This window comes from Dendrobates tinctorius, unplaced genomic scaffold, assembly GCF_039654945.1.
Source record: "Dendrobates tinctorius isolate UK_male_01 unplaced genomic scaffold, ASM3965494v1 ptg000200l, whole genome shotgun sequence".
Taxonomy (NCBI): Eukaryota; Metazoa; Chordata; class Amphibia; order Anura; family Dendrobatidae; genus Dendrobates; species Dendrobates tinctorius.
Window position 1 is genome coordinate 704011 of NW_027361867.1, and position 27463 is coordinate 731473.

The window sequence follows — 27463 nt, forward strand, 5'->3', positions numbered from 1 at the left end:
ACACGTGATGGTGTCTCCGCGGCTTCTGTTTTGCATGTTCTACATATTTCCCATAAGGGATGGGGGCAGTGCTCTAGAATCACTGCGTTGAGAAACACGTGATGGTGTCTCTGCAGTGTCGGATGTTGATCTCCATGAGTTCATTCATCCTCCTCCTCTTCATAGTCTTTTTACTAGGCATTGCTCCTACCAGCCAGTTTCCTACTCCACACTGATGAGGGGCAATACCCCGAAACAGCTGTATGTGGATGGATACCATGTTTTGGCATAGGTGGTTTCCTTCATTGGAGACTGCCTTTCCCGTGGTTGTTCCTTCCCGGGCAAAGACCTGGCTGGTCATTGCTTGCGTTGAGAAACACGTGATGGTGTCTCCGCGGCTTCTGTTTTGCATGTTCTACATATTTCCCATAAGGGATGGGGGCAGTGCTCTAGAATCACTGCGTTGAGAAACACGTGATGGTGTCTCTGCAGTGTCGGATGTTGATCTCCATGAGTTCATTCATCCTGCTCTTCACCACCTAGCGCACGACACCGTGCGAGTGCCGTTGCCCTGGACAGGTGGGTAGGCCGACTCTTGGGCGCGGGCACTGGTACAGGGTCCCTCTTAGTGCAATCAAGTGTCTCTGACGGTGGTGGTGCACACCCGCCGTCAGACACACCGCCGTACTATGAGGGGCCCAGTGCCAGTACCGACTCCCACGAGTGGGCCCCCCTTGCTTGGGCAGGGCCCCAGCATTTGCAATCTTTACCTCTCCCTGCTCCTCCGCTGTGTAGTCTGGGCCGTCAAATCCATACTGTGCCTGACACCGTCTGAGCCTGCCTCCTGATGTATAGACATATATTTTGAATGTGTACGCTATCCATACATGTTATCCGGGGATACGGTACCCTTTCTCACCTTTGTGCAATCACGTGCAAGCCATACTGGGCCTAACACCGTCTGAGCCTGCCTCCTGATGTATAGACATATATTTTGAATGTGTACGCTATCCATACATGTTATCCGGGGATACGGTACCCTTTCTCACCTTTGTGCAATCACGTGCAAGCCATACTGGGCCTAACACCATCTGAGCCTGCCTCCTGATGTATAGACATATATTTTGAATGTATACGCTATCCATACATGTTATCCGGGGATACGGTACCCTTTCTCACCTTTGTGCAATCACGTGTAATCCATACTGGGCGTGAGAACGGCTGGCGAGCTGTTAAGCAAGCTACAGCATCTGTGGTTTGCACACGTAAGTTTTTCATTTTTTCAGGAATGATGGTTAGGCCTAATTCCGGAACTGCGGTTGACCTGCACTTACTGGGAAATCATCGTTCGTGGGTAATAATTGTAATCAGTGATCCCCATCACTAACGTTGTTCAGCGGGTTATCTGCACCTGTAAGCGACAAACGCTGGCCTTTTCAGTGTAGCGCACATGCAGCCACGGACATGTAAGGGCATGACACACCAGTTATTGGCCAATCTCATGTGCCAGAGCCTCACGTGTCCCTCTAGTAAGCCGGACTCGGACCGCGGGGCATGACGGAGTCTCGTTCGTTAACGGAATTAAGCTTGCAATGTGTGCATCTGTTCTGTAGCTGGCATGGTTGAGGTTTCCCAGGTGGAGTCGAATTTAACCGTAGGCTCCACTCCTGGTGGTGCCCTTCTGGACATTCCTTTAAGGTTCAGCTTTGCAACCATACTGCCCACGTAAAACAAACACTTTGCCTTCATGAACGCTGTTTGGAGGGTCATGACTCGTGGGAATAACGCCGCCCAATCAGTTAACCTGCTAGAGAGATCCTTCGTTGCTCCCAAGCATGACATCACACTCCCTAGGAGGAAGGTAATGCCACTGTGGCGACCGTACTCCTGGGGGCGACACAAGTGCACTGATGCCCAGCCACTGCTCGATGAATCTGCTGGTACATTGACCCAGACCACTACATTCCCCTCGCACGCTATACGGCCTGAATCTGACCCTGATGAAACTCAGGTTACCCTTCCCATATACAGTTCCATCTTACACGGTGACAAAGAGGAAGCTGCAGATGAAAGTGCAGGTTCGGCCCACCCGCCATCAGACACACCACCGTACTATCAGGGGCCCTGTGCCAGTGCCGTCGCCAACAAGTGGGCCCCCCCTGCTTGCTCAGGATCACAGCACTTGCAAGGTTGAAATACTGTGCAGTGAGATGGAAGATGGGGACGACGAGGAGTACAGGGATTCCCTAGCGAGGAGACTTATTTGATTGTTTTCAATCTTGGGACAGCAATTTTTGGGGAGCACTATACTCTGGAGAATGATAGATGGGGCCCACCATACACTGGAACATTCCCAAGGTGGACATCAGACACTGGAGCAGCATTTACAGGGCCCATTATACACTAGAGCATTAGAAATGGGGCCCATTATGTTTGGAGCATTATTTGGGCCCATAAGACAGTGGAGCTTCATCCATGGGGACCAACATATACTGTAGCATTATGTGGAGCTCATCATATACTGTTTCAAACATTATATGGGACCAATGATTCTGTATGGAGAAATAGATGGGCCTCGTCATGAGATGTAAAAAGTGAAGTATTTTTCATTGTACTATACCGCTATTTCTCTGCCGTATCGGAGCATGATGAGTTGTGGTATCTGTTAAAGGGGCGCTCTTTCGCCCAGGGCACATGAAAACCTGGAGCCAGCCCTACCCCCCCACAACTTTAGCCAAATAACCCCCATTTTTCAGTGCGTAACTTGTATTATGAAGTTAATTAAGGTTGACAAGCTTAAGTAAGAAGAATTGATGCTTTTGGCATTCAAATGGGCACTGTAGGTGTGTTTCCTGTCCTCCTCTCACTGCCGACTTTTATTCCCCATTGACTTACATTGGGTTTCGTGTTTCGGGACGACCCCGACTTTTCCCTATAATCGGACGATCTTGTTCGACCCGACTTTTGGAAAAGTCGGGTTTCACGAAACGAAACGCGACCCTAAAAAAACAAAAGTCGCTCAACTCTAGTGTATACAGTGTACACAGAGGGGTCTTCGACTGAACCTGCGGGTATACGGGTGTATAGAGCTTACACAGGAGTCTGTGACCGAAGCTGGAGGTATACGGGTGTATACAGTGTACACAGGGGTCTGCAACTGAAGCTGGGGAATACAGATGTATATAGAGTACACACAGGGGTCTGCTCCGTACACCTCGTACACACGCAGCTCTGCTCCGTACACCTCGTACACACACGGCTCTGTTCCGTACACCTCGCACACACTGCTCCGCTCCGTACACCTCGTACACACACGGCTCCGCTCCGTACACCTCGTACACACACGGCTACGCTCCGTACACCTCGTACACACACGGCTCCGCTCCGTACACCTCGTACACACACCACGGCTCTGCTCCGTACACCTCGTACACACGCAGCTCCGCTCCGTACACCTCATACACACGCGGCTCCGCTCCGTACACCTCGTACACACGCAGCTCTGCTCCGTACACCTCGTACACACACGGCTCTGTTCCGTACACCTCGCACACACTGCTCCGCTCCGTACACCTCGTACACACACGGCTCCGCTCCGTACACCTCGTACACACACGGCTCCGCTCCGTACACCTCGTACACACACGGCTCCGCTCTGTAAACCTCGTACACACACGGCTCCTCTCAGTACACCTCGTACACACATGGCTCCTCTCCGTACACCTCGTACACACACGGCTCCGCTCCGTACACCTCGTACACACACGGCTCCGTTCCGTACACCTCGTACACACACGGCTCTCCTCCGTACACCTCATACACGGCTCCGCTCCGTACACCTCGTACACACGCGGCTCCTCTCCGTACACCTCGTACACACACGGCTCCGCTCCGTACACCTCGTACACGTACGGCTCCGCTCCATACACCTCATACACACACGGCTCCGCTCCGTACACCTCGTACACACACGGCTCCGCTCCGTACACCTCGTACACACAGGGCTCCGCTCCGTACACCTCATAAACACACGGCTCCGCTCCGTACACCTCGTACACACACGGCTCCGCTCCGTACACCTCATACACACACGGCTCCGCTCTGTAAATCTCGTACACACACGGCTCCGCTCCGTACACCTCGTACACACGCGACTCCGCTCTGTAAACCTCGTACACACGCGGCTCCGCTCTGTAAACCTCGTACACACGCGGATGCGCTCCGTGCTCCGTACACCTCGTACACACACGGCTCCGCTCCGTACACCTCGTACACGTACGGCTCCGCTCCATACACCTCATACACACAGGCCTCCGCTCCGTACACCTCGTACACACACGGCTCCGCTCCGTATACCTCGTACACACACGGCTCCGCTCCGTACACCTCGTACACACACGGCTCCGCTCCGTACACCTTGTACACACACGGCTCTGCTCCGTACACCTCGTACACACGGCTCCCCTCCGTACACCTCGTACACACACGGCTCCACTCCGTACACCTCGTACACACACGGCTCCGCTCCGTACACCTCGTACATACACGGCTCTGCTACATCCACCCTGTAAACCCCTCCTGACCCCCACATAATCTTTCCCTCATCCAGCACCATGACAACCAGCACAGCAGAGTCCTGCACACACTGAGGCCCCTGATCATGTGACCCCTGACTCCTCCCCTCCTGTGACCTCATCACAGGTCCTGTGCGCACAGAGCAGCTGTAGAAATCTCCGGCCTCGGGGGTCTCACCAGACTTCGCTCTTTTCTTGCAGGGGCCGCAGTGGATTTCATCCTGGATCCATAGAGCTGAATAGAGGAGCGATGTTCCTTCACTCTGATGGGAATTGATGGTGACGTTTGTCCAACGTCCACGTTACCGAGTAAATCCCCCCAGGACTGCAGCCGGTAAAGACCCCGATATCCACAGGTGTCCCCTCTAATTGGGGGAAAGGGATAGAAAAGCCTCTTATCCCGAGGGGAAACCCTGTACATGGAGACATCGGCCTCAGATCTCTCCTGTCCTGTTCTTCCAGAAAAGCCTCAAACTTCTGTGTGTGACTCAGAGCTGAGATCTAACGTGAGAGAAGATTCCAGTGCGGGGAAGACGGGAAACCTTCATATAGACGGCCGGTGGGGATGGAGGCAGTGACTGACTCTGGCCACATCTGTCTCTAGAGCCGCAGTAGAAGATGAAGATGTCGTCCTCATCATGAAGGAGTTATTTCTCATGTCGCGTGTAATGAATATCTCCTGCAGTATTGCTAATGCCTATTCCAGTGTCGGTAATGAGATGAGAATTAGCGTTATGGAAGATGAGTCTATGAGGAACGTGTTCAGCTGCCGACTCCGAGGAGTAAACTGCTTGTTGTCTGTGGCCTAAATATATAGGTTTTATTAGTAGATGTCAGGGAAGAAAACTAAACCCTGTAAGATAATAAATCTCCTCATATGTTTCCCTTATTATCTCCAGTAATTGTATTATTACACCGGATTCTTATGATGTTACATCGGATCATCTTCTTCTCATTCAGGTCTCTACAATATCGGATCCTCTCAGTGAAGATCTTCTACAGAAGAGAATTTTCCTGATTTACCCATCAAGGATGGATATGGACAGAGACAAGATGGCGGAGAGGATATTACACCTCACCCTAGAGATCCTCTTCCGTCTCACTGGAGAGGTGAGAGATTCTGATGACATCACATTACATCATTCTTATCTATGGGAATAACAGATGGACAGAACTGGAGAGGTGAGGACTCTGGAAATGTCTGTAGTGAGATTTATTAATGTGTCTCTCCATAACCAGGATTACACAGTGGTGAAGAAGACCTCTAGTGATCGCTGTCAGGACCCTGTGTCTGAGGGTTGGGGAAGACCCCTGAGCCCAATCACGGGGCCTCCACCTCACCCCCTGATCCATGAGGACATCAATGACCAGAAGATCCTAGAACTCACCTACAAGATGATTGAGCTGCTGGCTGGAGAGGTGACACTGCTGGGAATGCTGGGACATTATACAGTAACACTATGAAGGGATCGGGGGGATGACGGTATCATTGTATGTGTCAGGTTCCTATAAGGTGTCAGGATGTCGCTGTCTATTTCTCCATGGAGGAGTGGGAGTATTTAGAAGGACACAGAGATCTGTACAAGGACGTCATAATGGAGGTTCCCCAGCCCCTCACATCACCAGGTAATAGACAAGACTAAATGCACACGGCCTATAATTATCTGTATGTAGAGAATGAATTCAGTCCCTGTATGTGTTTCCTCCAGATCTATCCAGTAAGAGGACAACACCAGAGAGATGTCCCCGTCCTCTTCTTCCACAGGACTGTAACCAAGAAGATCCCAGTGCTCCTCAGGATCATCAGGTAGATGGAGAGAAGGTGTCAGGAGATCTCCCCTATGATGTGTAGACGGCTGTGAAGGTCTTGTGCTCAGTCTTGTTTTATCCACCAGTATTATATGTTTTATACTTGTGTAATGAGAACAGTGGAGATGACAGGATTAGAGCTGATCATAGATGGGACTTCTCCATCTGTCGGTGACTTTTACAATATTTGTTTCAGGGTGAAGATCTGACCCATATTAATACTACAGAGACATATGTGAGAGATGATGAGTGGTGTAAAGAGGAGATTCCCACATATGACTACCCAGGTGAGTAGTAACCACTGAATGCAGAGAAGTCACAGATTCCTCTCAGTCACCGGCTGTGGCTGCTTTATCGGTGGTGTAGTCCGGCCGTATTATTTTTATTTATTGTTATAGCGCCATTTATTCCATGGCGCTTTACATGTAAGGAGGGGTATACATAAAAACAAGTACAATAATGTTAAACAATACAAGTCACGACTGGTCCAGGAGGAGAGAGGACCCTGCCCGCGAGGGCTCACAGTCTACAACGGGATGGGTGATAATACAGTAGGCGAGGGTAGAGCTGGTCATGCAGCGGTTTGGTCGATCAGTGGTTACTGCAAATTATAGGCTTGTCGGAAGAGGTGGGTCTCCAGGCTCTTTTTGAAGGTTTCGATGGTAGGTGAGAGTCTGATATGTTGTGGTAGAGAGTTCCAGAGTAGGGGTGATGCGCGAGAGAAATCTTGTATGCGATTGTGGGAAGAGGAGATAAGAGGGGAGTAGAGAACGAGATCTTGTGAGGATCAGAGGTTGCGTGCAGGAAAGTACCGGGAGACGAGGTCACAGATGTATGGAGGAGACAGGTTGTGGATGGCTTTGTATGTCATGGTTAGGGTTTTGTACTGGAGTCTCTGGGCAATGGGGAGCCAGTGAAGGGATTGACAGAGGGGAGAAGCTGGGGAATAGCGGGGGGACAGGTGGATTAGTCGGGCAGCAGAGTTTAGAATAGATTGGAGGGGTGCGAGAGTGTTCGAGGGGAGGCCACAGAGCATGAGGTTGCAGTAGTCAAGGCGAGAGATTATGAGGGCATGGACTAGAGGTTTTGCAGATTTTTGGTTGAGGAATGAACGGATTCGTGAAATATTTTTGAGTTGAAGTCGGCAGGAAGTGGAAAGGGCTTGGATATGTGGTTTGAAGGAGAGATCAACGTCAAGGATTACCCCGAGGCAAGGCAGCGAGCTTGTGGGACTGGGGAGAGTGGGCAGCCATTTACTGTAATGGATAGGTTCGTTGGGGGGGTCACGTGAGATGGGGGAAAGATGATGAATTCTGTTTTGTCCATGTTAAGTTTCAGAAATCTAGCAGAGAAGAAGGATGAAATAGTGGACAGACATTGTGGGATTCTGGTTAGTAGGGAGGTGATGTCTGGTCCAGAGATGTAGATCTGTGTGTCATCAGCATAGAGATGATACTGAAAGCCATGAGATTCTATGAGCTGTCCCAGGCCAAAGGTGTAAATGGCGAAGAGCAGGGGTCTTAGGACTGAACCTTGTGGGACTCCGACAGATAGGGGGCGAGGTGAGGAGGTGGTGTGTGAGTGGGAGACGCTGAATGTGCAGTCTGTTAGGTATGATGAGATCCAGGATAGGGCCAAGTCTGTGATGCCAAGGGATGAGAGGGTCTGTAATAGTAGGGAATGGTCCACTGTGTCAAAGGCAGCCGACAGGTCCAGGAGGAGGAGGACAGAGTAGTGTCGCTTGCTCTTGGCGGCAGTATTACCATGATCACCATTTTGCCTCTAGACCACAACATTCTCCTCCACCCAAAACTGTTCTAATGACTTTGGGCATTGAAAGCCCTTTTCTATAGAACTTACAGCCAATTACATTGTGTTTGATCCTAAGGAATTCAGATTAAAGCACAATCTCTCCTGAAATGGGGAGCAATATTATTTTCTCTAATCTTCTGCTCAGGATCCATAGTAGCTCCAATGGTCCACCATAAATGAATGCAACTCTGGTTTACTGTTTAATCTGTATTTGTAGCTTTCAGTTAATGAGATTCTCGTGCTCTGGGGCGGGGATGTGGGCGGGGCTTTATGTGGTGCTCTGATTACATATTCATCTGTATTGGCTTATGACAGGTCGCTGACCCCTCACTGACCTGCCCCCATTATTACATAATACATATAATAGCATTGATATTATTGGTGATAATGCCTATAGTATTGTGGCTATTGTGAGGCTTAGAAAAAAATTACATCCAGCACAATGTCACCGGTGATGGCGGCGCCTGCACAGCAGCATCTATATCAACTATATCAAATTTTTTTTGTTAGGAAGTTATAAGGGATAAAAGTTAAACAGCGATTTCTCATTTTTACAACAAAATTTACAAAATCATTTTTTTAGAGACCACCTCACATTTGAAGTGAGTTTGGGGGTCAGTATGACAGAAAATACACAAACGTGACACCATTGTAAAAACTGCACCCCTCAAAGTGCTCAACCACATTCAAGAAGGTTATTAACCCTTCAGGTGCTTCACAGGAATGAATGGAATGTGGAAGGAAAAAATAAACATTTACTTTTCAAATAACAAAAATTTTCCTTTACACCTAATTTTTTTTTACTTTCGCCAGGGTAACAGGAGAAAATGGACTATACATTTTGTTTTGCAATTTCTCCTGAGCGTGCCGATACCCCATATGTGGGGGAAATCTACTGTTTGGGCGCACGGCAGGGCTCAGAAGTGAAGGCACGCCATTTGACTTTTTGAATGTAAAATATGCTGGAATAATTAGCAGTTGCCATGTCGCGTTTCGAGAGCCCCTGATGTGCCTAAACAGTGGAAACCCCCAACAAGGGACCCCATTTTGAAAACTATACCCCCCAAGGAAATGTGTGGTGGGCACTTTGAACCCCCAAGTGCTTCGTAGAAGTTAATTACCTAGAGCAATGAAAATAAAAAAATCATATTTTTTCAACAAAAAATGATCTTTTCGCCCTCCATTTTTTTTCAAAGGGTAACAGGAGAAATTGGACCCCAACGTTGTAGTGCAATTTGTCGTGAGTGTGCTGACACCGCATTTGTGGGGGTAAACCACTGTTTGGGGGCATAGCAGAGCTCCAAAGGGAAGGAGCGCCGTATTGGAGAGCAGATTTTGCTGGAATTGTTTGTGGGTGACATGTCACATTGTCAGAGCCCCTGAGGTGCCAGAACAGCATAAGCCCCCAAAAGTGACTGCATTTTACCAAATACTTCCCTGAATGAATTCTTCTAGTGGTGCAGTGAGCATACTGACACCACAGCTGTTCCATAGAAAATTATACCATTGGGCAGTGAAGAAAAAATAATTACATTTTTACCACTAAAATGTTGTTTTAACCCCATTTCCAAAATGGGGTCACTTCAGGGGGGATTCTGCTGTTATGACACTTTGGAGAGCCGCTAAGTGCCAGAACAAGAGAATCCCCCCTGAAGTGACCCCATTTTGGAAATGACACCCCTCAGGGAATTCATCTATGGATATAGTGACCATTTTCACTACATGGATGATTTCCAGAAACTCGTAGTAGAAATTTCAGAGCAAAAATTGCAAAAATGTCATTGTAGTGCCCAATATATTGTGCCCAGCTTGTGTCTCTGGAGACCTCCCCCACCTACCCCCGGAAATTAAGTCAGCTCTACTCAAATGTGTCTGTCACTAAATAAACCAAATGCTTGAATGTCAAAACAGTTCAAAAACGTGGTTCTGTGTGGAAGATTGTAAAGCCGTCATGGAGGCATAAGGCTGGCAGTGATGGGCATTGTGGGTAATAATAGCGGGGATCATGCCTCATTCCTCTCTAGGAACATACACGACATCTTCTCTGGGGGTTCTTTCTTGTTTCAGTTACTGGGATGAGTGCAATAAAATGTCGCTCAGTGAGTCTTCTGACATCTTCAGATTCTAAAGGATTGGCGGGGACAAAATTATCAAAAACAAGATTTTCAGTGACCTTTTCCTGATACTCAAGGAAAGTATCTGCATTTCCGGCTTTTTTGTATAACACAAAAGAATTATATGTGGCCACCTGAAACAAATACATGACTAACTTTTTATACCAGATATATGATTTTATTGATACCTGGTATGGCTGTAGAACCTGATCTGCAAGGTCCACACCCCATATATTTGTTGTAGTCAATGACAGACACAGGTTTTGGAGTAGTGGATCCCTGTTGGTCTGCAGTGGCCCTTGTGGCATCTGTGGATCGAGCTCAGGATAAAAATATCTTTTTTATCCTTATACTTAAGAACAAGCAGCTCTCCATTGTGTAAAGACCCTGACTGCCCCTTTCAGAACTTTTTGCTGACCAATGATTGTGGAAACCCCTGACGGTTTTTGTGAATGGTCCCACAAGCCCCTATGTTATGTTCAACCAGACTTTTAAATAAAGGTATGCTGGTGTAGTAGTTGGCAACATACAGATTTTAGCCTTATTGTAAAAATGGAGTTATCAGCTCCCAAATGATTTTTCCAGATGTCCCCAGATAAGTAGGGCGTCCTGGTGGGTTTAGTTGTCTACCTTTCCCCTCATAAATGTGAAAAGCTGATGTGTATCCGGTTGAACTCTCGCACATTTTATAGAGCTTTATTCCGAACCTTGCCCTCTTAGAAGGAATAAATGGCTTGAGGTGCAGTCTTCCTTTGAATTTTACAAGGGACTCATCAATGGAAAAGTTTTCTGTTGGGGTGTAAAGCTTTAAGAACTTTTCTGTCAAGTCTTCGATGATGGGTCTGATTTTGAATAGTCTGTCATGTTCTGGGGCATTTCTGGGCAGGCATTGACTATTGTCGTTAAAATGCCAAAATCTCATGAGCATTTCATAATGGGTCCTAGGAAGAACGCAGAAAACATACGGGTGGCTTGAACAGGGCGGTTGGACCAATGGCACCGAATGCTCGTTTCTTTATCAAGCCCCATAGCGAATGTAAGTCCTGAAAATGTTTTCATTTCTAGGACATTAGTTGGTTCCATAAATGTGACCTAGCATAATAGGATTGTGGATCCTGGCTGATGAATTGGGATGCATATAAAATTGTTTTAGGACAATATGCTCTAGCAAGCAATCGGTAAGAAACAAATTAAAAAAATTAATTGGTCCAAAGTTTTCCACCTCCACGTTTATACCAGGAATGGCATTACAATGAGGGATGAATGGAGTAGCCGAATCCGAAGCCTCCCATCTGGGAAATGCTACATCAAGAGGCAAAGCCCCTTGGACATTGGTGTGCGCCAATTCACGAGCACTAGGGACAGCGCTGGTACTGGGCATTGTTCCCTGAGTTGGAGACATTTCTCCAGAAGCGCTATTTGTCCTTCTTGTTGTACTGGTCCTTGTGTGTGAGGATGGACCAGAATCACTGCTCATTTCTGAGCTATCACTGTCGCTGCTACTAAAGCCCTCGAAATCCACATCACCATCTGACACTGCACTTTCTTCACTGTCAGAACATAAAAGTGCATAAGCCTCCTCTGCACTATAATACTGACGAGCCATTTCATTCATTTTTATTTTTTATCCGGAAATAGAAAACTCTGACATGACCAAATTATTGGGGAGACAATTGCTAAAAGTCTAATTCTTTAGCCTAACCCTAACTTTAGCCTAACAGTAATCTCAACTTTAGCCTAACAGTAACCGTAACTTTAGCCCCAACACTAACCCTATCTATAGCACTAACCCTAACCTGCCTTATCTGTTTTTTTACTTTATAGCACAATCGCTGACTGACACAGCTGTTGCCAGCAGCACTTGTAACACTGTTTCTTCTCTAATCTCTCACTGACAGGAGATCTGAGGAAAAACAGTGTTTTTATGAGGCAGATCACCCGGGAAAGTTCGCTGCTACAAAAACTCTCCTAGTGATTTGTCCCATTGGCTGGTGTGACACTGACGTCATCAGGACCTCGATGAGGACGGGGTTCACAGGAAGCATTGTGCTCCAGAATCCCCTCGTTACAAGGTACATAGGTGCCCCGATGAGCACAAAACTGCCAACCATAGACAATTTTAGTTTTTTAACCCCTTCACTACCAAGGGTGGTTTGCACGTTAACTCCCGGGCCAATGTTTACAATTCTGACCACTGTCCCTTTATGAGGTAATAACTCTGAAACGCTTCCATGGATCCCGTTGATTCTGACATTGTTTTCTCATGACATATTGTACTTCATGTTAGTGGTAAAATTTCATTCAAATAACTTGCGTTTATTTGTGAAAAAAACGGAAATTTGGCGAAAATTTTTAAAATTTTGCAATATTCCAAATTTGAATTTTTATGCCCTTAAATCACAGAGTTACGGCACACAAAAAACTAAAAAACTTGATAAGTAACATTTCCCACATGTTTACTTTACATCAGCACAATTTTGGAACCAAAATTTTTTTTGTTAGGAAGTTATAACGGTTAAAAATTGACCAGCGATCTCTCATTTTTGCAACACCATTTTATTTTTACAGACCACATCACATTTGAAGTCACTTTGCGGGGTCTATATATAGAAAATACCCAAAAGTGACACCATTCTAAAAACTGCACCCCTTAAGGTGCTCAAAACCACATACAAGAAGTTTATTAACCCTTTAGGTGCGTCACAGGAATTTTTTGAATATTTAAAAAAAATTAACATTTAACTTTTTCACAAAAAAAATAATTCAGGTTCAATTTTTTTTATTTTACCAAGGGTAACAGGAGAAATTGGACTGCAAAAGTTATTGTGCAATTTGTCTTGAGTACGCTGATACCCGATATGTGGGGGGGAATCACTGTTTCGGCACATGAAAGAGCTCAGAAGGGAAGGAGCGCCGTTTGACTTTTTCAATGCAAAAGTGGCTGGAATTCAGATCGGACGCCATGTCGCGTTTGGAGAGCCTCTGATGTGCCTAAACAGTGGAATCCCCCCACAAGTGACCCCATTTTGGAAACTAGACCCCCCATGGAACTTATCTAGATGTGTGGTGAGCACTTTGAACCCCCAAGTGCTTCACAGAAGTTTATAACGCCCAGGCGTGAAAATAAAAAAATCATTTTTTTCCACAAAAATTATATTTTTGCCCCCAATTTTTTATTTTCCTAAGGGTAACAGGAGAAATTGGACCCCAAAAATTGTTTTGCAATTTGTCCTGAGTAGGCTGATACCCTACATGTGGGGGTAAAACAGTGTTTGGGCACATGGCAGAGTTTGGAAGGAGCACCATTTGACTTTTTCAGTGCAGAACTGGCCGGAATTGAGATCAGACGCCATGTTGCGTTTGGAGAGCCCCTGATGTGCCCAAACAGTGGAAACCCCTAATTCTAACTCCAACCCTAACCCCAACATACCCCTAACTCTAATCTGAGCCCTAACCCTAGCCCTAACCCTAATGGGAAAATGGAAATAAATACGTTTTTTTATTTTATTGTTTTTCCCTAACTAAGGGGGTGATAACGGGGGGTTTGATTTACTATTTATGGCGGTTTTTATGTTTGGCGGCTGTCGCACGCTAAAGATGCTTTTTATTGTAAAAATAGTTTTTGCATCACCACATATTGAGAGCTCTAATTTTTCCGTATTTTGACCCACCGCTTCATGTGAGGTCTTATTTTTTGCGGGACGAGTTGACGTTTTTATTGATGCAATTTTCGGGCACGTGACATTTTTTGATCGCTTTTTATTTTGTTTTTTGGGATGCAGAATTTACAAAAACCAGCGTTTCATGAATTTCTTTTGGGTGGTGCGTTTACGCCGTTCCGGGTGCGGTAAAATTTATAAGGCTGTTTTATTCTTCGGGTCAGTACGGTTACAGCGATACCTCATTTAGGTCTTTTATTACGTTTTGGCGCTGTTATGCAATGAAAACAATTTTATATAAAAAATAATTATTTTTGCGTCACTTTATTCTGCGAGCTATAACTTTTTTTTATTTTTTCGCTGATGATGCTGAGTGGCAGCTCGTTTTTTTTGGGACAAGATGACGTTTTCAGCGGTACCATGGATATTTATATGCGTCTTTTTGATCGCGCGTTATTACACTTTTTGTTCGGCGGTATGATAATAAATCTTTATTTTTTGCTTCGTTTTTTATTTTTTAAGGGGTTCGCTTAAGGGGTTAAGTATTGGGACAGTTTTATAAGGCGGGTCGTTATGGACGCGGCGATACCAAATATGTGTACTTATATTGTTTTGTTTCTTTTTATTTCCAAAAAATGAATTTATTGGGGAATATTTTTTTTTTTTTTAATTTATTTAGCGATTTTTTTAAAATTATTTTTACACTTTTTTTTTTACTTTATTACAATGTCCTAGGGGGGACATAACTGTCCTGTGACAGATCGCTGATCTGTCACATCACAGATCACTGTGACAGATCAGCGATCTGTCACAGGCAGTGCAGAAGGCTTCTGAGGATGCCAGCTTCCTGCAGGCCCCCGGAGGTCCCCGCCGCCATCTTGGATCCGGGTACCTGCAGGAAAGGAGCCCCCGCAGCAGCGCTGCACATTGCGCTGCCGTGGGGGGCTCAGGGAAGCACGGAGGGCGCCCCCTCCCTGCCGATGCTTCTCTTTAACCCCCGGTACACCGCGATCGTGTTTGATTGCGGTGTGCAAGGGGTTAACGTGTCGGGGGCGGTCCATGACCGCCCCTGACACATTGTGCCGGGTGTCAGCTGTGATAATCAGCGGACACCCGGCCGTGATCAGCGGTGCTCACCACGTGGGCACCGCTGATCGCTGTGACGTAATATTCCATCCATGGAAATTAGGTCCAGGGTCACATGGACGGAATATTACGTCCATTGTAGGTAAAGGGTTAAAAATTCTGAGGAAGCATGGTTGAAAAGCAATGTCAGACTTTCATTTGTTCTTTTTCATAGATTTTTGATTTATTTCTACTTTTGTCAGATTCAAGTTATTTCTGTGACCATTGTGGGTTTTTCTGTCATTAAACGAGGGGTACCAACAATTTTGACCACATGTCTAGGAGGAGTGAATATTTTGACTCCACAGCCACTTTCCGGAAATTAACACCCAGTGGATGTTGGAGAGTGAAAATTACACATTTGCCATTTTATTACCCAGCACATAGTGCCCAGATTGTGCTCCAGGAGACACCGCAAATTAAGTGGATTCTTCACACTATAATATTGCTAAATACAGGGATCCTAAATGTTGTTTGCGCACACTGCAAGACTCCGAAGTGAGAGCGGATGTTGCTGGATTGGTTTATAGAAACCTTGTCGATTTTCAGCAGCCTTTGAGCCACTAATAGTGTGGGAACCTCTGTTTTTCCATTGACAGATGATGGACCTGAATGGGGACTTGTTTTTTGTGAGATGAGAATTGGTATTATTTTCGCTTACATAACATTGATTGGTTTCATTTTATTCGATATTTGGGACGCAGAATGAACAAACAGTTGAACACCACACACTACTGGCTCATCCAACAAGGTTTTCTATTAGACTGTGAACATTCATTGTCTTGGTAAATAAAGTTTTTTTTTTACACAGCTTGCCATTTTTATGGACGGTTTAAGTAGAAATGTTCAAAAATATAAAACTCAAGGATGTTTTATTAGAAAATAATATTTTTTTTATCTTAGCAGATGACTGTCCCAGGAGATCAGAGGGACAGCTGACATCTTCAATTTTTAAATCAGATGATCTTGAGATCCTACAAGATACAACTGAAGTGAATTCCATTACTCCAGATATATCATCATCCATTCACAGCAAAGATCTGTCATCTGATCCTATGAAACAGGTCCCATCTTCTGATTCATTACTGACTACTAAGGGAAATCAAAGTCACAAAAGAGGCATTAAAAAACAAACTGCTCCTAAAGTAAAGAAGTCATTCTCATGCTCAGAATGTGAGAAATGTTTTACATGGAAATCACATTTTGTTAGACACCAAAGAAGTCACACAGGGGAGAAGCCTTTTTCCTGTTCAGAATGTGGGAAATGTTTTAACCTTAAAGGACATCTTGTTATACACCAAATAACTCATGCAGGAGAGAAGCTTTTTTCATGTTCAGAATGTGGGAAATGTTTTGACCATAAAAAGGCTCTTGATAACCACCAGAGAAGTCACACAGGAGAGAAGCGTTTTTCCTGTTCAGAATGTGGGAAGTGTTTTAACCAGAAATGGTATCTTGATGAACACCAAAGAACTCACACAGGAGTGAAGCCTTTTTCATGTTCAGAATGTGGGAAATGTTTTAGCCATAAATGGCATCTTGTTAGCCACCAAAGAACTCACACTGGAGAGAAGCCTTTTTCATGTTCAGAATGTGGGAAATTTTTTGCACGTAAATCATATTTTGTGAACCATCTGAGAACTCACACAGGGGAGATGCCTTTTTCATGTTCAGAATGTGGGAAATGTTTTAACCATAAATGGTATCTTGATGAACACCAAAGAACTCACACAGGGGAGAAGCCTTTTTTATGTCCGGAATGTGGGAAATGTTTTAACCATAAAGGGAATCTTCAACAACACCAAAGAACCCACACAGGGGAGAAGCCTTTTTTATGTTCAGAATGTGGGAAATGTTTTAACCAGAAATCGTATTTGGCTAATCACCAAAGAACTCACACAGTGGAGAAGCCTTTTTCATGTGCAGAATGTGGGAAATGTTTTAACCGGAAATCATATTTGGTTAATCACCAGAGAACTCACACAGGGGAGAAGCCTTTTTCATGTTCAGAATGTGGGAAATGTTTTAATCAGAAATCAGATTTGGGTAAGCATCAGAGAACCCACATAGGGAAAATCCTTTTTCCTGTGTAGAATGTGGGAAATGTTTTATAGATAAATCAACCCTGACTAAACATGAGAAAATTCACACAGGGGAGAAGCCTTTTTCATGTTTAGAATGTGGGAAATGTTTTAACCATAAAGGTAATCTTGATAAACACCATAGAACTCACACAGGGGAGAAGACTTTTTCCTGTTCAGAATGTGGGAAATGTTTTAACCAGAAAGTGCTTCTTGTTAGACACCAGAGCAGTCACACAGAGGATAAGCCTTTTTCATCTTCTTAATGTATGAAATATTTTATTTGGAAATCAACTGTTAATAAACATCAGAGACGTCAAATAGGGGAGAAGCCTTTTTTATGTTCATAATGTTGGAATAATTTTAACCAAAATTGAATATTCTTAAATGGGTTGTTTCTTGTCATTCCTCATGTTTGCTGACAAAAGGATAAAACTAAATTTTATTAATTCCAAATGTAGAACTATACCCATAATTCACCCCCTGAAGGTTAGTCAGTAGGTGACTAATAGAAAAATTATGTACCCCACAGTTCAGTATATAGGGTGAGGTGACGTATACACACTCACTCTCCAAGCCTCTCATTTCTACGGGTTTCATCGTCCTCACCAAAGGCGTCATCAGGTGATTATTTAATATTGTCCTGTTACGTGTTACAGAACCACTTAGCACCCAGAATATGTTGTGCAGTTATATGTATGGATAGTAGGTTCTATGTGAGATGCATGTCCCTAATGCATCAGCATTCCCCTTTTGTCCACCCTCCCCCCACCTTTGTAATTTCCACAGTAAACATCGGCAGGCTCCGGCCACCTGCGGCTTTTGTAATGCATGTCTGGCCTGCCGCTTTTCTATTGGCCTGTCCTCTGTATCTGTGTGATATATTCTGTGTCCTCTGAGTAAAGTGTTGTCAGACTGGAAATACATGGAGAAGCAGTGATCTTTTATACGCGCCCATGTAACCCAGGGATTCCAGCCAGCGTCATTCATTCAGACTCCAGCCAACGCAGAGCGGACCTCCGAAAACACGGGGTGGTACTGAAAGAGGTACCCCAGCTTGGTAGACCCCGTTACACTGGTGGCAGCGGTGGGATTTGATACCCCTTCTACAGGAGGAAAGGAATGAATGGAAAATAACTACCAGAAATTAAAGAGGACTACATTAAAAGATCTGGTGGAAGCCCGAGGGTTGATCGCCAGCAACAAAACAAAAGCGGATTTGATAGCAGCCATCATGGAACACGACAGTGCAGCACCCCCCAATGTGAACGTGGAGGAGACCGAATTCCAGAGGGAGGTAAAGAACAGACTGGCGTTCTATGGCCCGAACCCTGCAGTAGAGATCATACGAGAGGTGATGGCTGATGTGCGTACTGATCTGAAGGAAAAGATGGCCGAGCGGACCAGGATAGAGCTAGCCAAGATGGAGATGGCAGAGCGGACCAAAGTGGAGCTGGCCAAGATGGAGATGGCAGAGCGGAGAGGAGAGCCAGCGAGCAGGGGGAGCTCTGGCCTTCGACCAGGTACCTTCAACAGTAAGCCACAAAAAGATCCAGTATAATGCCTTCCGACAGTTGAGGGAGGCAGAGGAAGACATTGATGGCTTTCTGCAGGACTTTGAGCGGCAGTGGGCCTTCATCAAGTGAAGCCGGAGGAACGGGTTCAGATTCTGGCCAGCAAGCTGACAGGCCGGGCAGCGGACGCTTATCGCACGGTACCTGATGAGGACTGTATGGACTATGAGCGGATCAAAGAAGTGATCTTGGCCCGGTATGCGCTGACACGAGAGGCCTATCGCCAAAAGTTCCACGGACTTATAAAACGCGTAACCAATACCCACGCTGAATGGGCCGGTAAATTACAGCGGTCACTGCTACAGTGGGTACAAGGGAGCCAAGCAACCACTAAGGAGGACGTCCTCCAGCTCTTCTTGTTAGAACGATTCTTTAATGGACTAACCCCCGAGACACAGGAATGGCTTCGGGACAGGCGGTCAACGACTCATGAGGAAGCCGCTCGTCTGGCCAATGAACATCATGATGCCAGGAGGCCGCAGTTCTCCAGATCAAAGGTGGTCACTAGGGGCCCGCCCATGGACCTGGAGGGCCCCAAACCACCGAAGATTGTAGGGGGACCAGCTAGAAACCCGGCCTACCACAGTCCTCCTGGGGCGCGATGCCACACCTGCCGTCAGCTGGGCCACCTGCAAAGACAATGCCCCAACCGGATTCCGGAGCAACTTTGACCCTTGTGAAGCCTCATCTCGTCCGGGACCAAGAGAAGACGGACCGGACAGTGGCAGTCCATGTAGCAGGGGGAGCTATACATCGACTACCCACTGTCAGGATTCACCTGAACTGGGGAGTCGGGGATGGCCTTGTTGAGGTCGGCTTGATGGAGGATTTCCCTGCAGACGTCTTGCTGGGAAATGACTTGGGGCCCATGTTGTCTGCATTCTCGGTGGCCCCTCTGGCTGAGACCTATCCTGTGACCACCCGGAGACAAGCTCGAGCTGCGGAGGAGGAATCACACTCAGAGGAGGCCCAGGTAAGACATCCCAGCCCTGCACGTATTCCCATAGCCAGACACATTTCTTGGGCCACCCAGATGAATTTAAGAGGGAGTTACTTGAGGATCCTTCATTAGAGGGATATTGTGGGAAGGCACAGGAGGGGAGAGGGGTACTGGAAGGGGAACAGTTTGTATGGAAGCAGGGACTCCTTTACCGGATCACAGAGCAGCACCACGCAGGGACGAGCCCCACTATAAAACAACAGCTGGTAGTTCCCAAGAAGTATAGGCAGGAGCTACTGCGAATCTCTCATGATATACCCTTGGCCGGGCACTTCGGCGTCAGTCGCACCAGGCATTGACACAAAACTTCTTTTGGCCGGGGGTAACCTATGATGTTCGTCAGTACTGCCAGACCTGTGACAGTTGCCAGCGCATTGGCAAGAGGGAGGATCGATGCAAGGCCAAATTACGCCCCCTCCCCATTGTGGAACCATTTAGCCGAGTAGCAGTCGATCTGATAGGGCCGTTAGCCAAACCCAGTCCGTCCGGGAAAAATTATATATTGACCAAGGTAGATTATGCCACACGGTATCCAGAGGCGGTTGCGTTACCTAACATACTGGCAGAGACGGTGGCGGCCGCCCTGCTCCAGGTTTTCTCACGGGTTGGATTTCCCCGGGAGATTATCTCGGACCAGGGTACCCAGTTTACAGCAGAGGTGACCAACCAACTGTGGAAGCTGTGCGGCGTAAAGTCCATTAGAAGCGCCCTGTACCACCTGCAAACCAATGGGTTGTGTGAACGCTTTAACGGGACATTAAAACAGGTCATTGGGGATTTTACCAGGACCTACAGGGACTGGAAGAAATTCTTGCCACACCTCCTGTTTGCCTATCGGGAGGTGCCCCAAGAATCCACGGGGTTCTCCCCGTTCGAGCTGGTATACGGGAGACGGGTAAGGGGACCCCTAGACTTAGTGCTGGAACACTGGGAAGGGGAGGGCCTCACAGAAGGGGTACCTATTGTACCCTATGTACTGGAATTCCAGGACTGCCTACAGGAGCTGACTCAGGCTGTACGTGAGAACATGCAGGCGACCCAGCGGCGCCAGCGCATATGGTACGATCGGAGGGCCAGAGAGCGTACTTTGGAAATAGGACAGAAGGTCCTGTTGTTAGAGCCCACTAAGCAGAATAAGTTTCAAGCTGCATGGCAGGGGCCCTACCAGGTAGTGGGGAAAATAGCCGACACAACCTATAATGTCGCAGATTGTGACGACCCCAGGGTTATCCGCATGTTCCACGTGAATATGCTGAAGCCCTACTGGGAGCGCCCTGAAGAGGTAGTGGCCATCTGTGCACCTGAAGCAGAGGATTTAGCCGGACTTCCCTTGCCGGATGTCTTAGGGGAAAGGACTCAGTCTAAAACATGGGACCAGGTACACTTGGGTGAAGACCTAGGCCCCCGGGAGAGACAGCAGGCGGAGGCGTTGTTGAGGCTGCGACAGAGGATGTTTTCAGAGAGACCGGGGTACACTCATCTGGCACAACACAAGGTTGAGACCCAGGATCAGACCCCCCTGCGACAAAACCCCTTCTGCGTCCCTGAGTCTGTACGAGAGGGGATGCAACAAGAGATACAAGAGATGTTGCGTTTAGGCCAGAACAGCAGGCCTGCTTAATAACGCCAGGCGTAGCCTATGGCTTAAAAGCTGGAGAGGTGACTCCCTATCCAAGGCAAAGCTTTGTGCCATACCTTGTGAGGGTGAGTTCTTGTTTGGGAAAACTTTAGATGAAATCCTTACCAAGGCAAAGGAAAGGAAAAAAGGATTCCCTAACCCCTCTCTCCCGTTTTATAGGAGGGCGTTTAGGAGACGACCATTTGGCAGAGGAAGACCAGCGGAAAATCAAAATCGCTGGGCCACAAAGGAGGAAAAGGGCAAAGGTGCCATGTTTAGAGGATCCTCCTTCCGCAGAGACAAAAACTAAGGAGCCAATTCCTCCAGTAGGGGGAAGATTAACATTTTTTTCTGCAAGAATGGGAGAAAATCACGGCCAGCCCCTGGGTTCTGGGCATTATTAGGGAGGGGTTAAAAATAGAGTTCCACCACATACCCCATAGCTCAGTTATCATAACATTTCTCAGCTCGCCAATCCAACAGCGGGCCCTAGAGACTGAGATTCTGAGTCTCCTGAATAAAAAAGTATTGATCCATGTGCCTGAGGGACAGGAAGGAAGGGGGTTTTACTCCCCTCTCTTTTTCGTACCTAAGCCAGATGGCTCATTCAGGACTATAATCAACCTGAAAAAACTAAACTCATATATAATAAATCATAAATTTAAAATGTAATCCATCAGATCTACGATTAAGCTCCTCTTCCCCAATTGTATGATGGCAGGCTTGGATCTGAAAGATGCTTATTATCATCTCTCAATCCATTGCAGATTTCAGAAATACCTCAGAGTGGCGGTCTCCCTCGATGGCACCATACAGCATCTCCAGTTTACAGCCATGCCATTCGGCCTTTCCATCGCACCACAAGTTTTCACAAAGGTGATGCTGGAAGTGATGGCCTTCTTACGCCAGAAGGACACTATGATAATACCCTATCTGGATGACTTTTTAATAATAGGAAACTCAACTCAACAATGTAATGGACGAGTTGCTGACGCAATCTTATCTCTGCAGGCTCTAGGTTGGATAATAAATTTCAAAAAGTCCAGAATCGAGCCACAATCTGTTCAGTCCTTCCTGGGTCTTCAGCTAGACTCCATAAAACAAAAATGCCTATTGCCACAGGTAACAATTGAGACAATTAAAAGTAAGGTCAAGTTAGCAATAGACAGGCCGTATATATCTTTAAGAGATGCAATGTCTCTCCTGGGGTCCCTCACTTCCTGCATCCCGGCAGTTCAGTGGGCCCAGTTCCACACGAGGGAACTACAACATCAAATTCTCGTAGAGGGAAGCCATGACCGAGGGAATTTGACAAACAAAATTACTTTATCCCAAACGGTCCTAATCTCCCTTACATGGTGGCTAGAGGAAGATAATCTATCGGGAGGCGTACCATGGGTGATAACACCTTCCCGTATAATTACTACCGACGCCAGCCCCACAGGATGGGGAGCCCATATGGGAGACAACTTCGGCCAAGGCTTGTGGGATATAAGTGAGCATCAGGATTCCTCAAACTTGAAAGAGCTAAAGGCGGATAGTCATGCATTATATTATTTCTTTCCGCGGTTACAAGGGGAAAACGTGAGGATCCTGTCAGACAACACTACGGTGGTCGCATATCTGAACAGACAGGGCGGGACTCGATCAGTCGCCTTAATGTCTTCCGCAAGAAAGATCTTGTCCTTAGCCGAAAAACATTTTTTGTCTCTCTCAGCCCTCCATATAAGGGGAAGAGACAATTTGGAAGCAGATTATCTCAGTCGCCATACACTATGGCAAGGAGAGTGGTGCCTGAACCAGCAGATATTCTCACGCATCGTGTCACTATGGGGTCTTCCCCAAATAGATCTCTTCGCCACCAGGGTAAACAGGCAGGTGCGAAGGTTCGCCTCTTTAAACGTGGTAGACAATCCGGAAATTCTGGATGCCCTTCAAGCCCCATGGCAGTTCAAACTGGCATATGCATTTCCCCCAATCATACTGCTACCACAGGTGATCAGGAAGATCAGGGCAGAGAAAGCGCAAATAATTTTAATAGCGCCATTCTGGCCCAGGAGGCCATGGTTTTCATGCCTGCAGGCAATGTCAGTGACAGACCCTTGGGTGCTTCCTTCAACCCCGAAGCACCTCTCGCAGGGGCCATTCTTCCATCCTCAAGTGGACAATCTCCACTTGACGGCCTGGAATTTGAAAGGGAAATGTTGAGAGCAAGGGGATTCTCGGAAGGATTAGTCAATACTCTTCTGCAGAGTCGAAAATTGGCTACGACAAAAATTTACACCAGGGTATGGAGGAAATTCCTAGAGTTTCACACAGCCCCCGATTCTAGAGAAATTCCGATAACACCAATCCTAGAATTTCTACAGAAAGGGAAAGATTTAGGACTATCGGTTAACACACTAAAGGTCCACGTGTCGGCTCTAGGGGCCCTCTATAGTTATAACTTGGCAGGCAATGGATAGCCAGATTCATCTCGGCCTGTGAGCGAAGCGAACCAGTGCACATACCCAGAGTTCCTCCTTGGGACTTGAATCTTGTACTGGAGGCCCTAACACGTCCTCCTTTTGAACCATTAGATTCAATATCCCTTAAACACCTAGCTCTCAAAACAGTACTACTAGTTGCACTATCCTCAGCCAGAAGAGTTAGCGACATACAAGCACTTTCAATAGAACCTCCTTTTCTGTTGACATTCCAGGATCAGCTAATATTAAAACCGGACCCCTCATACTTACCAAAAGTAGCAGGGAAGTTTCATAGGTCACAAGAGATCCATCTCCCTTCATTTTTTAGTAACCCTTCTACTCCAGAGGAAGAAAAGTTCCATACACTAGACTTTAGAAGAACAGTATTACAATACATTGAGAGGTCTAGCAGCTGGAGGAAGAGTAGGGCTCTATTTATTTCCTTCCAGGGCCAAAAGAAGGGATATGAGGTCACAAGGGGTACCTTGTCTCAGTGGATCAGAGACGCGATCAGTCTGGCATACTCTGAGAGCAATAAAGAACCTCCGGAGGGTATCAGAGGGCATTCCGCCAGAGCTATGGCTTCCTCTTGGGCAGAAAGGGGAGATGTCCCAATCGAGTCTATATGTAAGGCTGCTACTTGGTCTACACCCTCTACCTTTTATAACCACTATAGGCTTGATTTATCATGCTCATCTGACCTAGCCTTTGGTAGAGCGGTCCTCGGCACGGTGGTCCCTCCCAGGTCAAGGTCTCTGAAAGTCTCTCCGGTGGGTGCTGTCGTGGCGAAGGGTAAAAAGCCGGATTACTTACCGGTAATGCTCTTTTAATGAGTCCACGACAGCACCCGTTCACTAACCCTCTCTAGAAATTAACATAATGTATATACACCTTCTTACTTGTAAAAATAGAATGATCATATGGAATAATATAATGGCCTAATAATTGGCGGTCCTCCGGGTACTCTGAAATCCAACTGAGGAGGAGAGGCGGACCGCCCTCTTTTATCTCTGTAGGTTTCCTTTTCCTATGGGCGGATCCCTCTCTCCGGTGGGTGCTGTCGTGGATTCATTAAAAGAGCATTACCGGTAAGTATTCCGGCTTATCCCCACTTTTCAATTTGTGTTAAAACTACCGTAGTTTTAGGACTATAAGACGCTTGAGGAAAATGGGGGGGTGCGTCTTATAGTCTGGATGTACCGGCTCTGGATGTGGTGGGAAGTTGGGGGAACGGCAGATGGTCACAGGAGGCTGGAGCCGGTGGCTGCGGCTAACTCGTGTTCCGCTGCTAAAGAGAAATGAATATTCACTGCATTCCACGCCCATGGGCTTGGAGGACAATGAATATTCATTTCTCTTTAATAATAGTGTCTTGATCTGATTACCCCCCCAAACCCAGTCCTGGTATGCATGGCCCCATCCTTATAATTGGCCCACACCCCCATCCCCATCCTGGTATGCATGGCTGTTGTGAACACTTGTGACCTGGCTTCTGAGTTTGGGCTCCCTCTGGTGATTGCTGCAGGTAATGGAGCTGGTCGGGTTGACAAAAGTCAATCACCTGAAAATGATGATTGGAGGTCAGGTGTTACAGACTGGGAAGATTTAAGTGAGCAACCTTCCCTCAATTGTTGCTGGTGATTTGGTTTCTTCCTGTGCACTTGGAAGTCTGACTGCCCCCTGCTTGGTCCTGCATCGTTCAGATAAGTCATTTGTTTGCTGCAATCTTTTTGCATTTGATCCAGTTTTTGCCTTTCTCTGATTTCTGCTTTGCAGGTGTTAGTTCAGCCTTGTTCCCTGCGGGGACCTGTGCTGGACCCTGTTGTGAACTCATTTTCTGGTCTACCAGTTGTGAGTTCTCCTTCCGGGCTCCCTCTGGTGGTAACAGGAGGTAGTGAGGTTGATTTAATTAGTAGAGATCTGCTACCTCATGATGAGGATAACGATTGGATCTCTGGAATCTCAGACTGGATTTAAGACAGCCGACGCCCTATTCTGGTGCTGGTGATTCCTTCTGGCTTTTCAGGTCTTGGTTTTCAGCTCTGTTCCAGTCATCTCAAGCTAAGTGTTTCTGTTAATGTTCACAATTGATTTTGTTTGTGTATTCAGTTTTTTGTGTGGTCAGCCAGCCCCGGCTGGGGCTGTGCTGAATTTCCACTCTTGTTTATCTGTATTTGCCAATTTGCTTTTTGTCCCTTATTAGATTGTCCTCTTTTTTGCTCTGTCTCATAATATTTCAGAGTGCTGATATAGTGGGAGAAGTCTAGTGACTTCAGGGTTAATTTTGTTATCAGAAGTGTTGGACATTATTTTGTAGGGTTTTTGGGCAGATTGCAGACAGTGTCTTTCCTTTCCTGTCCTTTCTAGTTAGTTTGGGCCCCATCGTTTGCTCAGCCTATTTTCCTGCCTGTGTTTGTGTTTTCATCTTGCTTCACCGTCAATACATGTGTGGGGGCTGTCTATTCCTTTGCGGTCTGCTCTGGAGCAGTTAGTTTTCCCCTTTTCTTGCTTTAGGCTTATTTAGTCCTCCAGCTGTGACGAGGCGTCTAGATTCATCGTAGTAACACTCCACGGCTGCTGCTAGTTGTGTGGTTTTCTGTGACTTAGCTTTTTTAGTTTTCCTCCTCGGTGACCCATTCATAACAGGATCTTATTCCATATGCCACAGCTCATATCAGTGTGTTCAGTATTGCTAATCCCCTGCTATGTCAGTATCTTTTGTTTTGCTTCCAGTTCACACCAGAATTCTGATCTAGTGGGGGACAAGTCGTGTGAACTCAGTATTTTTGCATATCATACGTGTTGGATTTTTCTTAGGGTTTTTGCGTGATTGCAGACAGTATCTTTCCTGTCCTGTTCTATCTAGACAGTTTGGGCGCCATCATTTGCTTACTCTATTTTCTACCTGTGTTTTGTGCCTCATCTTGTCTCATCGGCAATATATGTTCAGGGGCTATCTATTCCTTTGGGGTTCTACTCCGGGGCAGTTTAGCTTTCCCCTTTCTTGCTTTAGGCTTAGTTAATTCTTTGGCTGTGCCGAGGCATCTAGGGCATCGTAGGTACGTCCCACGGCTAATTCTAGTTGTGTTGTCAGTTTAGGGGTCTGCAATCTGCTTAGTTACCAACCTTTCTGGTTATCTGGTTGCCTAGCCTATTCCCCAGCTATCCTGCTCGGTTACCTAATCATAACACATGGCCCCATCAGAAAACATTAAAAATGCAAACCATTACACTTACCTACCCCGCGCTTCCTCACAGCGTCCTGCTTCGGTGCTAGCAACTGCTATATGCTTGTAAGCAGCACTTGGCAGGGACGTCATGCGCTGCTCACAAGCAGAGCACAGATGCCAGGACTGTGCACGCAAAGGGCAGTGAGTATTCATTGCTCTTCAGTAGCGCGCAGTGTCAGCAACTAGCTTCCTGCTGCTACTGGTGGTCACATGTGCCGCTACTTAAGAGAAATGAATATTCATGAATACGCACTGTTCCCAGCGCTGCTTACAAGCATAAAGCAGTTGCTGGCACCGGAGCAAGAGGCTGCAAGTGAGCACCGGGTAGGTAAGTGTAATGGTTTGTTTTTTTAATGTTTTCTGATAGGACCATGCATACCAGGATAGGAATGGGGATGGGGGCCACTTATAAGTATGGGA

General features: G+C 46.5%; 1 protein-coding gene across 1 annotated transcript in view; it reads left to right on the forward strand.

Annotated features, from left to right (window-relative positions):
* The first annotated feature begins 5518 nt into the window (after positions 1-5518).
* The window catches only part of LOC141056841 (uncharacterized), a 110581-nt gene continuing 88636 nt past the window's right edge, over positions 5519-27463 (forward strand). The window contains exons 1-4 of the mRNA XM_073553310.1: positions 5519-5663; positions 5793-5972; positions 6056-6179; positions 6263-6360. Coding sequence (XP_073409411.1) covers positions 5586-5663; positions 5793-5972; positions 6056-6179; positions 6263-6360 — 480 coding nt within the window. The 5' untranslated portion in view covers positions 5519-5585. The remainder of the gene's footprint in view (positions 5664-5792; positions 5973-6055; positions 6180-6262; positions 6361-27463) is intronic.